The sequence below is a fragment of the Salvia splendens genome, chromosome 13, assembly GCF_004379255.2.
Source record: "Salvia splendens isolate huo1 chromosome 13, SspV2, whole genome shotgun sequence".
NCBI classification, from domain to species: domain Eukaryota; kingdom Viridiplantae; phylum Streptophyta; class Magnoliopsida; order Lamiales; family Lamiaceae; genus Salvia; species Salvia splendens.
The window spans coordinates 9,904,815-9,918,455 of record NC_056044.1 but is presented as its reverse complement, the minus strand read 5'-3'; the positions used below and the strand labels follow the sequence as shown (position 1 = coordinate 9,918,455).

The following is a 13,641-nucleotide window of genomic DNA, read 5'->3' as shown; positions in this document are numbered from 1 at the left end:
AGAGGTACGAAGGGAGTATATTATTATGTGCACATGTGTGTTGGATGTTAGGTTATTATACGGAATACCATCATAAGTATACATATCATAGTGATCACATATATTTGGAATATAGTAGTACAACAGTGTAATAGACCAAGTGAACTACACATACAATACAGTACATGCATGAAAAAAAGAGTAAACACATAAATTTGCATTTAATGTTCATTCATTCAATATTCACAACTGCTCACTCTCTCCTCCTCTATATAACAAACCCTACTCCACACTTGTTGAAGCATCAACTCATTAGGTTTCCCAAATCTTTCAATTCAACAATCTGTAATGGCGAAGTTGAGTTTGATGCTTTTTGTTTGCCTTTTAACAGCTCATCAGATTGCAGCTAGGGTTTTTCCAGGCGACGCTACCACTGCAGACCAGAAGAACTTCGCCTCTTTCGGAGGCCTAGGCGGCTACTCCGGCATCGGCGGGGGCGGCCTTCCCTTCGGAGGCGTCGGTGGCGGGATAGGCTCGGGATTAGGTGGCGGCATTGGCGGTGGCATCGGCACTCTGCCAGCTGGTGGCCTTGGAGTTGGAGGCATTGGAGGCGGAATCGGCAACCTTGGCGGAGTTGGGGCTGGAGTCGGTGGCGGTGGTGGAGATGGTGCCGGCGTTTTGCCGTACCCTTGAATTTCTCATTATATCTATATATGTTTTTTAGATTGATTGTTTGCGTTTAGTTCGGATTTTTATCATAGTTTGTCTTATCTTGTCTTCGACATCGATGGTCTATATTAGTTTATTATTATGTGTAACGTTAAGACCGCGTGTATTTTCTTTATTATGTATGGATTGCCAGTAAATTGAATTATATATTTCAACGTTTTTACATTTAAACTAGAAGATTGTTGAAAGTAGTATTACCTCCGTCCCATATGTCATACTTTCCTTTTTAGTTTGTCCCATAAAAGATGTCACATTTCCTTTTTTTTATAAAGTTCTCTCTTACATTAATATAAATATAGTATTATTTTCTCTTTCCACTTAACACACAAAACAACACCTCCTAAAATCACATATCAATCCCCAAGTGTGACTATGGGAGAGAGAGAGTAATATTCTATGTATCGATGAATTTGATTTCGAATGGTGAGAATTATTTTATGGTATCCTAAGGCCAAGCTTAAGTCAATATTGATTCCCTAAGTAACTGAACACCCGTCATGTATCAAAAAAACAAAATATGTTTTAAGGGAATTGATCAAATCAAAACCCTAATTATATCAAAACAAAGTCAAATTTAGTTTATTGGAATATATATCTTGATCAACCATCAAGATTTGGCCATGTGGCAGATCATTTCCTAATTTAAGTAAGCTGTAAAAGGTAATTATATCATTCAAACACAGTAGGCAATCTTTAATTATACAAATTTTTAAAGAGAAATAAATTATTTTTCATATATCATATTATATCAAATTAAAAGTAATTTAATAAGGATTCTACCAAAATCTAAATTATATCATATTCAAATGCATAAATTTACACAAAAATTTTTAATTTGGTAAGTCTTCTATTACAAGCTCTATCGGTCATCACATGTAAGGGATGGCATTTGCAACACATGTCTGATCACTTAATGTCCAAGAATTTTCATAATTAATATCATGAGAAGTTATAAAACATACATGATTCAGATTTTCATAACTAATTGATAAGATCATACACATAATTAAGTATATTGATCTAATTCACTGCTAGCATTTTTACAATTTTACTATTTCAATAGGAAATTAATCAAGCAAAATTAGCTCAAATATAGAAATTATGAATGGCCTTTAGATATCTCAGAGTTTCAATCTGTTTTAGTGAATTGTGAATTAGCCTTGTCCATGAGATTAAAAAAAAACAAAGTGCTGTAATATTATAATGTATTGCCTCTTAATTGTGTGGCAGAAAATTAACTCTACCATCACTGGGTGGGTAGCTATACTATAAAGTCTCTCTATATGTAAAAAATATGAGTAGTTCGTTTCAACGAGGCGTCATTGAATTTTGAATATGTTACTTTGATTGTTATTCAAATCTTTGCGTGCAATTTGTCGCAACTCGTTAAGCTTAAATTAAAAACAATAAAATAACTCAAGATTAATTAACAGTCATGACTAATCTAATATCTTATTCTATTGTGCTTTGCTCAAAAGCTCAACTCGTAGTAATATGTTTTGATCCGCCTCTATAATGTCAAGATTATCTCATAATTAACCATAATATTTTCACCTTGAATACCTATTTAATCCTAGATAAATTCTATTATAGCTTATTTTATATAATATTTCACTATTATCTTCTTGTTTAACAAACTGAAAGCCACCTCTGTCAGTTCATAGGTAGTCAAGAATAACTTACCATTGCACATTTTAGTATCCATAAAATTGACCATCTACATGAAATACAGAATTTGAAACATGAGATTAAGGAATAGAAAGAAATGGATATCAATTTTAAACAAGCTAAATTAAAAGTTCCTGTCAGAGTAGGATACAAAACCATAGATTTCCATGTCTGCGAAACAGCAGGCTTAGATTGATCACATATATAGCCCCTCAGGAACTCCCTCTTTCTTCTTGAACATAACCTTGTCCTTTGCCTTCTTGAAATCAGAATGAGTCACCTGAAAATATAAATTGAAACTGCATCTAAAATATGTCCCGAGTACGACTATTCTACTTCAAAGCTAGTAGTCATGCAGTAGTCGAACCAAAAAGGCGAAACAAATAAACCCTACTTCTATAGTATCTTAATTACTGAAGGGGTTTATCTAACCTTCATTCGCCGCTCTCTCAAAGCAAGCAAGCCAGCTTCAGTGCATATGGCCTTGATATCAGCTCCAGAAAACTCATCTTTCGTCATAACAAATTCCTCCAGGTTGACATCCTCGGCCAGCGTCATCCTTGATGTGTGTATCTAAGCATCAAATCATCAAAATAATGCATTTCTACTTCACTCCAATGGCTATATCAGAATTAACGAGGTAACACCAGCATCACTTTTTGGCAACAACTCATAATGAAAGCTACATATACCTGGAAAATGCGTCTCCTTGTCTTGATATCAGGGAGAGGGAACTCAATTTTCCTGTCTATTCTACCAGGCCGAAGGAGAGCAGGATCGAGACTTTCGATTTTGTTTGTTGCAAGGATTACTTTCACATCTCCTCTTGAATCAAAACCATCTAACTGGTTCAGCAATTCCAGCATAGTCCTTTGAATTTCACGTTCACCACCTGAGTGGGCGTCATACCTGGTCACACAGAGTTTATCCTATAAATACCCTGCCAAAGAGTAATCGGCGGCAATCATCTTGATGTTACCTTTTTGTTCCCACTGCATCAATTTCGTCAATAAAGACGATAGAGGGTGAGAGGTCATCAGCAACTCTGAAAAGTTCTCTGACCAATTTAGGACCATCTCCCAGATACTTTTGAATTAATTCACTTCCAACGACACGCAAGAAAGTTGCTGATGTAGAATTTGCCACGGCCTAGACATTTGGAATAAAAAAAATGAGAACTAAGCACCTTACAAACATAAACTCTGAATATGTAAACCAACTGAATAAAGCAATAAGTAGACCAAAGAGAATAGCATACTGCACTTTAAGGGAAACAGTGTGAAGGAACCATCCACAAAATATGACTTCAGTTGAAAAATGTAAAAGAAATTACAACCACAAAATATGTTCCCCATAAGCCCCCTTTCTTTCAGCGTAAGTCCATATAAGGGATCAAATGGATTAATGTGTCAACTCATAACAGTTCTCAGAGTGATGAGAAGGACGTCTCCAGTTTGACAAATATGGCTCCAGGCAGTTCAAGGTCAAAAGCCATCATAAGACACCACTCAATCAAACTATGACAGACTTCACTTTGGAAAACAGAAGGCACATGATGCACAAAATAAAAATGCAAATCATAATTTCCTTGGTTTTTTCATTAGATACTACAAGCATAGTGCACCCAATTCATCATTCTTTAAATGGGAATGGAAATATAAATAGTCCAATTCTATCAGCATAGACAGAGGAAACATATAGAAGCTAGTGTACACTATCAAGTTCATTTACCTTTGCAAGTAAAGTTTTTCCAGTTCCGGGTTCTCCGTATAATATGACACCTTTGGGGGGTTTAATACCAATATCTTCATACAATTCTGGGTGTGTTAATGGAAGCTCAACTGCCTCCTTAATTTCCTGGATCTGGGCATCTAAACCACCAATATCGGCATATGACTCTAATGGAGCCTTCTCAACTTTCATCACAGATACCATTGGATCAACATCATCTTGAAGCAGTCCAACAACAGATAGAACCTGATACCAGACGAAGGACACCCAATATAAGATTATTTGAGCAGCAACAGTATAGGGAACTCAATCACCATAGGCGCCCCCTTTATCAAGGAAAGGTTTTGGCTTTCTCTGAAAATATTTTTTGTTGCAAAATAAAACACATGCACCTCCTTTTTGGTTACAAAGTCTGTGAATCCAGTCAAAAGAATAAATCTTTAACTTTATGAAAGAACTCACCAACCCTTAAGGCATTAACTAATCCAGAAATCTAAAAGCAAAGTTCCTTGAGTCCCATTATCTGGAGGGAACCAGAGTGGAAGTCTTAAAAATAAAATTTGGAGATACTATTCTATGGTGGACAAGCAAAATCATTTCAATAAGAATTCAAAAGTTTTTGCAATTCTAAATGATCATCTATCTTCTTTGTCAGAAATTTAACATAGTTCATGACTTCATTCTACCGGGAAAAGAATTTCAGGAAATCCATAAGACACCCACCGAACAATATCAAATGCTAGGCAGATCGAAGATTAACTGCCAAATCCCAAACCTAAACCTAAACTTTACATACCACTCCCTCCGTTCTTAAAAAATAGACAACTATTGATTGGAGCATTGTTAGTGGATAATAGGACACACCTCATTAGAGAGAAAAAAGTTTCTATAAATAGAACTGGTCTATTTTTAAAGGATATCCCAAAATGGCAAATATGGTCTATTTGTTCTGTGAGGACTACTGATTCCAAGTTGAAGGTGTACATAAGTGCTAAAGTCAAGAACAATTCAAGCCAGAAGCTCGCGAATGACAGTTTTAGCCTTATTTACTCTTCATCAAGCATATGAATCTTAAAACCCCACCTCAAGCAGATGGATCTAACATGAATTAGAGAGGAAATCATATACTCTTAAGCATTGAACTAGCTAAAATCAAAATAACGGACACCATATACCCAAAGATAAGAACTTGAACAGATGCCCAATCTCAATATTTTAAAGTTCGAATTAAATTCTGAAAACTCTGTAAAATCTAAAACTTTTCAAAATTGTGAGTAAAGATTATACTACCTTATTGTGCATAAGAATCGCGCAGCCAGGCTCGAGCTGATCCTTATCAACAAACGACAAGATCCCGACGTAATACTCCGGTCCCACCGAGGAGGAAACAATGGCGTGATTCTCATCAATCAACTCCTCCAAATTGCCGACGCTCATGGGGGAGCCTCTCAGATCGTCGACCTTGGAGCGATCCTCCTCCGTTTTCTCCTCCTGGGGCTTGAGCCTCTCCTGATTGGCCACGAACTCCTCCTCCATAAGCAAGTAATCTTTGATTCGGTCGAGCTTGAGCAGGCGCAGCTTGCACTTAGTGAGAGGCGTGACCGCGGGTATCCGAGCCGCCGCATCGGGGCCCTTCTGCTTGCGCTGCTTCCGGCCGACGCGAGCGGGAGGCGCGGCAGGCTCGAATTTCTTGTCCTTCTTGTCGCCGTCGTTCTTGCGGTCGCCAGGCTGGCGATTCAGGCCGCCGGGAGTGCCCTGACCCATTGTGTTGTGCTAAATTAGGGCAGTTTTAGATCTTCAAATGATTTATGGATTTTATCTGTGATTCTTGAATCGAATTGATTATTAAATTTTAATGACTTCAATCGATGCATATCTATTGTTTACTATTTAAATTAAATTAACGTTTAAAAAATGTTTACGAATTTAATTAATTTTTAAATTTTCTTTTTTTTTTGTTTTGAGATTTATCAAAACTGAAAAAGTAATCAGAATCCTGAAAATAATGAAAATAGTACAACTTTGTACGATTCTAAATCCTAGCTTTTCTTAAATATTCTGATTCCTAGTTAGGGCTGGGAATTCGGGTATCCATGGGTACCCGACCCGAAAAGACCGAGTACCAAAACCCACAAATCGTCTAAAAAGCACAACCAATGTCCGACCCGATATGTTTTTCGGGTACCGAAATACCCACCACGGGTATCCAAACCCGATGATTGGGTACCCAAATACCAGACTCTTTAAATATATTAATAATTATTAATAAAAATTAAAATTTAAAAAATATATTAAATTTATTAAAACTAAAGTTCCATTTATTCATTGGTAATATTTTATTTTATTTTTATTTTGAATGCTAATTATGTCTTTTCATGAACTTAAAAATGTCAATTGTATTGCCGAGGGAGGCCAGTGCTTAACCGAGAGGTGATTGATTTCTATATAAATGTTGAGAAAAATAACCTAATTAATTATAATTAAGTTTATAATTTATCACACCCCCAACAACCCTAAATTGCTAAACCTAATTAAAAATTATTCTAAACAGTAAATCTGGTATTCGGGTAATACCCAATTGGATTACCCAATACCCGACTTATCTTAAATTTCATCACACGATCACATACCCAATCCTGTTTTATTGGATATCGAGTATTCAATACCCAGCGGGTATCTGGTCGGGAACAGGGAAACCGAATACCCATGATCCATATTCCCACCCCTATTCCTCGTTTAAGGATTTTTACATAGTATTTAGTATAATGGAGTATATTATTATTATTATTATTATTATTATTATTATTATTACTATTATTAAATAAATATTTTTAAAAATTAATTTAAAATTATAAATCGTACACTACTTAATTTCATTATAATAAAATTATAATTACAATTATATTTTAATGATAATAATTGTCACGACCCAATTCTCATTAAGGATAACAAGAATGGGTGATTCGCGACTAATGGGGGATTAAAGAAGCGGGGATAGAAAAGGGGTAAAATCTGAAGAACTTGTCGAAGGACAAATGTGATATTACCAAAATAACAGTCGAGTATTTGGTACAATCTCAAAATAGGATGTTTGATATGTCAACTGAATCAGAGTTCAATGATGAGACAATACTATTCGCTTTCAACAAAACACAGCGGAATAGGTCCCAACTGAACGACTTCGTGTATGAAGACACGAATCGTCGAGATATCCACAGGCTTATTTAATAGCATCGACTCCGATCAATCTTTTTCTCCATCCTGACGTTCAACCTGCACGTTTATAAATACATGCAGGGCTGAGTACAGGAGTACTCAGTGAACACGTGCCGAAAACAAAACATACAATATAAGTTGTCATCCATCCACAGTATCACCCGGGGGTTTTTCTTAAAAGGCCCGAGCATACTAAATTCTTTTGTGATCTTAAAAGTCCGACTGCAGTCTAAGTTCTTTTGTATTATGCCATGTCTGAGAATCTAGTGTACCGTGAAGGTGGCCACCTTCAATAGTACCCTCGTCGGCCAACCTCTCTCTAGGATGGCTCACAGCTCTTGTGCACTTAATTCCGAATAGGATTTGCGGTCCTATTGGGAACCGAATTCGTTACTAACCTTTTGGCATCGCCAAAAGTCTCGGCATATAGCCCTATCAGACAGGTCTCAAAAACAAATATTTTCTGGCATGACAACAACTTTAAAAGAGATGATCACATTCTCATTTTTCAGAAAAAGGTATTTCATACTTCAAAACATTTGCTTTATATCCACACTATAGTGCTGGATATTAAAAGAAAGCCCACCTCTTGTGCTTATCTTCACTTAAATTCCTCGTTAGGCCTCTCTTGCCCTTGACTGTTTTCTCCCTTGAAAATAGCGTAACACGCTAATTAGTACTTAGACTGTTTTTCTGAAAAAGAATGCATGCATCCTACAAGATAGCATCTATCTCTTAGTCTCGGCTTATAGGATTTTTCCTTAAATCCTAACTCGGCTTTACTGCTCTGCAACACTTAATCATTCTCTTTCACTTCTTTTGGAGAAATTCTATTTTCTCAAATAATATGGATTCTTAAAATCCCTCTTTAAACTCCTTTTTCTTTGGATTTTTCTTAAGGCTTCTTAAGACCTCTTAAGGCCGCCCATGGCGTCGCAGGGCGACGCCGGTCGGCCCTCGCTTCCCATATTTTAATATCTCCCTTCCTCGGAATAAATTATCCGGAAATTAAATCCTCAACTTCCGAGTCTCCCACATTAATACTTTCTTTCCTCGAAACTCAATTTATTCGGAAATTAATTTAATTAAGCTCCAAGCTCAAACTTTAAATTAATTCCACTCTAACAATATCTAAATCTCTTCCCAAGACAATTAATCGAAGCCCTCAAGTTAATGGCCCAACTATCAAATTATTCAAGAGGCCCAAACAAAAGAAATAATATGTCAACCCCCCTCCTTTCTTCATTTTTTTTATTCCCTGAGGCCCAACTTGATTTAATTCCCTGGCCCAAAAGAAAAGGTTGGCAGCCCATTTCTTCTTCCCATTTCCATCGTGACTCTCTCTTTCTCCCCCATTCTCTCTTCCAATTCCTTTGCAAAATTCCCCAATTCACTCTCTCACCTTTTCCAAATTAAGGGTTCATAGATTGGGAAGAAGCACCGGCAGTTCCTCCTTCCGCCTCGGCTCGTCGCGGCCTCCGGTGAATTCACCACCGCTCTTCGCTCCTCTCCGGCGAGTCCACGCCGGAGTGGCCTCTCTTCCTCCAAAATAAAATCGTTCTCGAGGGAAAACAGTGGTGCCTCCCTTTCCACTTCGTCCCTTTCTTCGGCGGAGACAGCCGTTCACGTCCGGAGTGGCGCTTGCCGTCTCCTTCTCTGTTTCTTTTTCTTTTTTTTTTCCGCCGAGCTCTTCCACTGGAGATCGCAGCGCCGCCGCCGAACACAAGTCGAGGACTCCTAGCACTGCGCGTAATCGCTCCGGCTCGCGCGTGGAAGCCTCGAGGTCTGCCGTCGCACCCACGCCACCAGCTTTGGCGAGCAGAGCCGCTGCCTGTGCCGCCTCCGTCGCGTCGGCGCTCGCTCCTTGTCGGACGGTTCCTTCCTCTAAAGCTAAGTCACCCTTCCCTTATCCCCTTACTCAATCCTTTTAGTTGTGACAGTATCAATGTGAAGTTGTTTCCATTATTTGGGGAATTTGGTTATGTTGCTAAAGTTGTGATTCTGAGGGAGCAATTGCTTGCTGGGTAATGTGAGGTTCTTGATGATTCTCTGTTCCTATGGGTGACGGCCTAAGAGGCAGCTGGTAGTTCATTCCTCAGTTTAGTGTTAACACTTGTGCTTACTTTTGCAGTCTATATTCTGTGTATTCTTGGTGTTTTTGGCCTAGGCAAAAATCATGCTAATGCCTTGTGGAAATTCTTATAGCATTATGTTATTGAGACTATGTTCTTGGTTCACTATCATGATGCAAGAGGTATGGGGGTTTGAGGAAATTACCTCACTTGGTGCACCCTCTCGGTCCGCCCTCCTCACTATCGCTACTCCGCGCCGTCGCTCCTTGCACTCCCTTGCCTTGCGAGAATTTGGCAGAAAATGTGCGTGGAGTGGGGAGGGAAGGGAGGTATTTATAAGCCATTCCTTTGGCTTCTTGTGGCATAGATTTGGGGAATTGATGATCCCAAATTTGGTTACAACCTCAGCCTTCTTTTGAGGTTATTGATTAAGGGAATCTTACCTCTTTGGTGTGAACCTTGGGGCTGCCCTTTTGACCATTTTCTTGGGGAATGGAGGGGCAGGCTGCTTCCCTAAATGGGGTTGCCTAGTGAGCTTGTTCCACAGTGCCCATTTGTTCCCTCTCCCCATTTGATGAAACGTGCTCTTGGTGCTAGCATTGCAGCCTAGGGGCTGACCATTTAGCTCTACATTTCCTCATTTCCTAGTTGAGCATGTACCTCTTTCCCTTTATATATGAGTCTATTTCTAACCCCTTTTTGGTGTAATTGTGTAGGTACAAAGGCCACTTCCTTGGCACCTTGTGGCTCTCCAAGACCGAGAAGAGTAGGAGAGGGGAAAGATGGAGGATTTGCTCACCACCCTAATTTCTTACCCTTCTACTTAATCTAGTTTAGAGATAGGTTGAAGGTTGTATTTCCATTTTCATGTAATACTTGAAGTTAGAGCTCAAGAATGGTGTAGTATTTTTCTTCATTTAGCAATTGGATGTAAAGTAAGTTGTATGTACTCACTTTTTCCTCAATAAAAGTATCCAAATTACTTTTGTGCTTGAAACTCTTCTTTGTACTTAAATTCCTTCAATAAAATACTTTGTTTATTTCGAAGCCGGATATCATAACAAAGATCTTACGCCTTCTAAACGAGGATTAAACAAGCTAATAATCCGTCTTAATCAGAATAACAAGATTAAAAGCCCGGGGCGTCACAATAACAATTATTATTATTATTATTATTATAATATATACTAATAATTATTATAATTATTATCTTATTAAATAATTGTAATATAATTATTTAAATTATGTATCATATAATATATAATAATATTATTAATAATAAAATATTATTACTATTTAATAATTTAGTAATTAATCAACACAGCCTTAATGGAATTTTAAAATCATCAATTTTATTCATTTATAATATCAGTAAATTATAACTATAATCATAATATTAAATATATTTATTTATGATTATAAGAATATAAACTAATAAATTAAGAAAGTCTTAATTCAATTATTTAAATTATTATGATAATAATAAATAAAATAATTATTTTTAATTCATAATTATTGAAATTTTAAATCTTGATATTTTTTCAAAAGTGGAAAATAAAGTTGTTAGGAATCACATTCCAAGATTCATTTTCCAATAAATCATTTTCCTAGTCAACTTTACTTTCTCAACAACCAAACATGGCCTATTAGCATTTGCAGGATAAGTTGAATTAGTGTGGTTCTCATATCTGCACATGGCTAGTCGTGTATCAACAGTTGCAGTTCTGCTTCAAATGGTGGAGGATGTGCTCTACAATCATCATCTTGACTTTGTGTCTTTAATTTTGATATATCTATCCAACAAGAGACAAGGTCGACAGCGGATTGGACGGAGAAACATATGGGCGGCATACGGGCATCTTAGAAGGATCCCCAAGCATGTCAGACTAATTAATTGGCTGGTATTTGGCTGGTTAGGGTGACTGTTATGTCATGTTTGGATAATTTTCGAGGAACAAGTCGCCATGTTCTTAGGAATTCTTGCACACCACAAGAAGAATCGCGTCATACTGTTCGATTTCTGGAGATCTGGATACACAATGTCGTGCTACATACGCTACATTTTACGAGCCTTTATCCGCATGCAGGGCGTACTGATGGTCCATCCCATACCCATTCCGAATGATTGTGGCGACAATAGATGGAAGTGGGTTAAGGTAAAAAATACATAATTTACGCACAAGTATCCTTATGTTAATATTAATATCAATACTTATTTATGTAATTTAGACCTAGATAATATTTTTCTTGGACATATTATATTGATGGGAGTTACCGTCAGATGACCTCTTAGGGCTGTCTAGGGGCAATGGACCTACATCAATGTTCAAGTAGCAAATGATGCGAAGCCAAAATACCGTTCAAGGAAAGGCCAAATTTGCAGAAGCACATTAGCAGTGTGTGATCAACATCTAAACTTTGTATATATGCTCCCAGGGTGGGAAGGGTCTGTGCGATAACGGCTATGCAAATTCTGAGGGGTTCCTTTCCCCTTACAAAGGTGTACGTTATCATCTAAAGGAATGGGGATCCAAAACTGAGGCTCCACAAAATCCTCGTGAACTATTCAATATGCGTCACACACGTGCACGTAATGTTATATAACATGCATTTGCAGTGCTCAAAATGCGGCGGGCATTCTCAGAAGTGCATCATATTACCCCGTGAAGACTCAAATTAGACTAATTATGACTTGCTTTTTATTACATAACTATGTTAGATCCGCCATGCCTGAAGATCCTATTGAATTGTAGATGAATAGAGTGGAGGTGAGGGCAAAAATTATAGATGAAGGTGTTAAAACTGAATTTATTGGTGGAGTCAAACCATCAACCTGACGTATTATTGGGGAAAATAGTTTGTCGTGATTTCTAGTGACCAACTTCGTTTGTAGAAAAATGCATCTTGCTTTGGAATATTCAGACATTTTGAAGGATGATTTTGAGGGCCTGCATGGAGACGTGATCATGTCTCCTCTATTTATTCACAAAGATCCATCTAATTGGTGTAATTAATATCACCAACAACCATTACATTGTTAGTAACATCCTCATGAGTTCATAGTTGCTAGGGACTGAGATTTAATGCAAAGGAATGAGGCTCCATGCTCTTTTCACCACCTCAACAAGTTAGAGTCAGTCTGTAAGGCAATAGTAAATCCTGCCGAATACTATTCGAACCACCAATCCTCTCCTTGTTAATGCTTCGAATTCTGCTTTAGACAATCAATGAACACCAAAACAAATTAATTTACATTAGTGACTCATCTGGCTAATGGTGCCATTTGAGTCTACCAAAATATATATTAGTACATCAAAAGATAGGGAGTAGTGACATCCATCACACCAAAAAAACATGGCCTACTACATAATTTGATCATGAATTAAAAAGTCTCCTACACATATAACTACTGCATCTACATAAAAGCTTTCAAAAGCATCATTCTAGTCCCTACCCCATCACATGACATTCTGTTTCTCCAAGACTCGATACACATTGACTTGTCGTGCCCCTTCTGACAAACTCATGAAAAAGTCTAGCCTCTCCACCTTTGAAAGGATAATCTCAGAGGCATCCAGGACTTGTTCCAAGCTTAGGCAGGTATGACCCTACGAGCTCGAAAACATCTTTGCGGGCCTTAGTCATATCGAATTCATATAACAATTCGAGTAGCTAGATATTATAGCCTTGCATTAGTGTCTTCATGCATCTTCCTGATAACTTCAACGAGGCCATCCAAAGCATCTCGACCTTTTCGCTTCTTCCCAACCACGCCAACAGTAGAGTATTGAACACTTTCAGTAGTCTCTTCATGTAGAACACCATCTGGATTTCCTTCTTGTTCGAAGTACTCAGCAAAGTTGTGGTTATTCTCGTAGGCTTCCACATTGTTTGCCCTTGATTGCGAACCCACTTCATTAGTTGCATCTGCATTATCTTTAGCGCCTAAACTAGTTGTTCGGTCTTTTTCAAACACAAGCTTCCAATCTTCGTAATACGACCAACTCTTGTGACGAAGGGCCACGCAAACTACGATCAGCCTGCACATTAGGAAAATATACGGCCGTAAATCAGAATTAAACAAGTCATAAGAGTCAGACTTCACTCAGTTCTCCATAATACAAAGTAATACATACAAATGGAGTCCAAATCCTCAAGGGATACCTTTGCAATTTGGCCTCATAACTGGTCATCCACATCGATCTTGTAGTCCCCGTTCAGATTGAAGCCAACACAACTTGAAGAA

General features: G+C 37.7%; 2 protein-coding genes across 2 annotated transcripts; one reads left to right on the top strand and one right to left on the bottom strand.

Moving 5' to 3' along the window:
• Positions 1-327: 327 nt before the first annotated feature.
• LOC121760465 (acanthoscurrin-1-like) lies at positions 328-672 on the top strand. Its single transcript, XM_042156124.1, has one exon. It carries the CDS (start codon positions 328-330, stop codon positions 670-672), a length of 345 nt encoding a protein of 114 aa, XP_042012058.1.
• A 1,701-nt stretch (positions 673-2,373) lies between these two features.
• On the bottom strand, positions 2,374-5,928 carry LOC121762273 (26S proteasome regulatory subunit 4 homolog A-like). Its single transcript, XM_042158094.1, has 6 exons — positions 5,398-5,928; positions 4,108-4,353; positions 3,356-3,525; positions 3,069-3,285; positions 2,809-2,949; positions 2,374-2,656 (listed from the first exon to the last, which is right to left on the bottom strand). Exons 1-6 carry the CDS (start codon positions 5,869-5,871, stop codon positions 2,573-2,575), a joined length of 1,332 nt encoding a protein of 443 aa, XP_042014028.1. The 5' UTR covers positions 5,872-5,928; the 3' UTR covers positions 2,374-2,572.
• Positions 5,929-13,641: the final 7,713 nt, after the last annotated feature.

Bases quoted from the DNA above. Each gene is read 5' to 3' on its own strand.
- LOC121760465 (XM_042156124.1), top strand. From the start codon at position 328: ATGGCGAAGTTGAGTTTGATGCTTTTTGTTTGCCTTTTAACAGCTCAT.
- LOC121762273 (XM_042158094.1), bottom strand. From the start codon at position 5,871: ATGGGTCAGGGCACTCCCGGCGGCCTGAATCGCCAGCCTGGCGACCGC. The intron at 3,526-4,107 runs GTAAATGAACTT...CCAAATGTCTAG, and splicing joins GAAAAACTTTACTTGCAAAG to GCCGTGGCAAATTCTACATC. The intron at 2,950-3,068 runs GTATATGTAGCT...TTTGATGCTTAG, and splicing joins CAAGGAGACGCATTTTCCAG to ATACACACATCAAGGATGAC.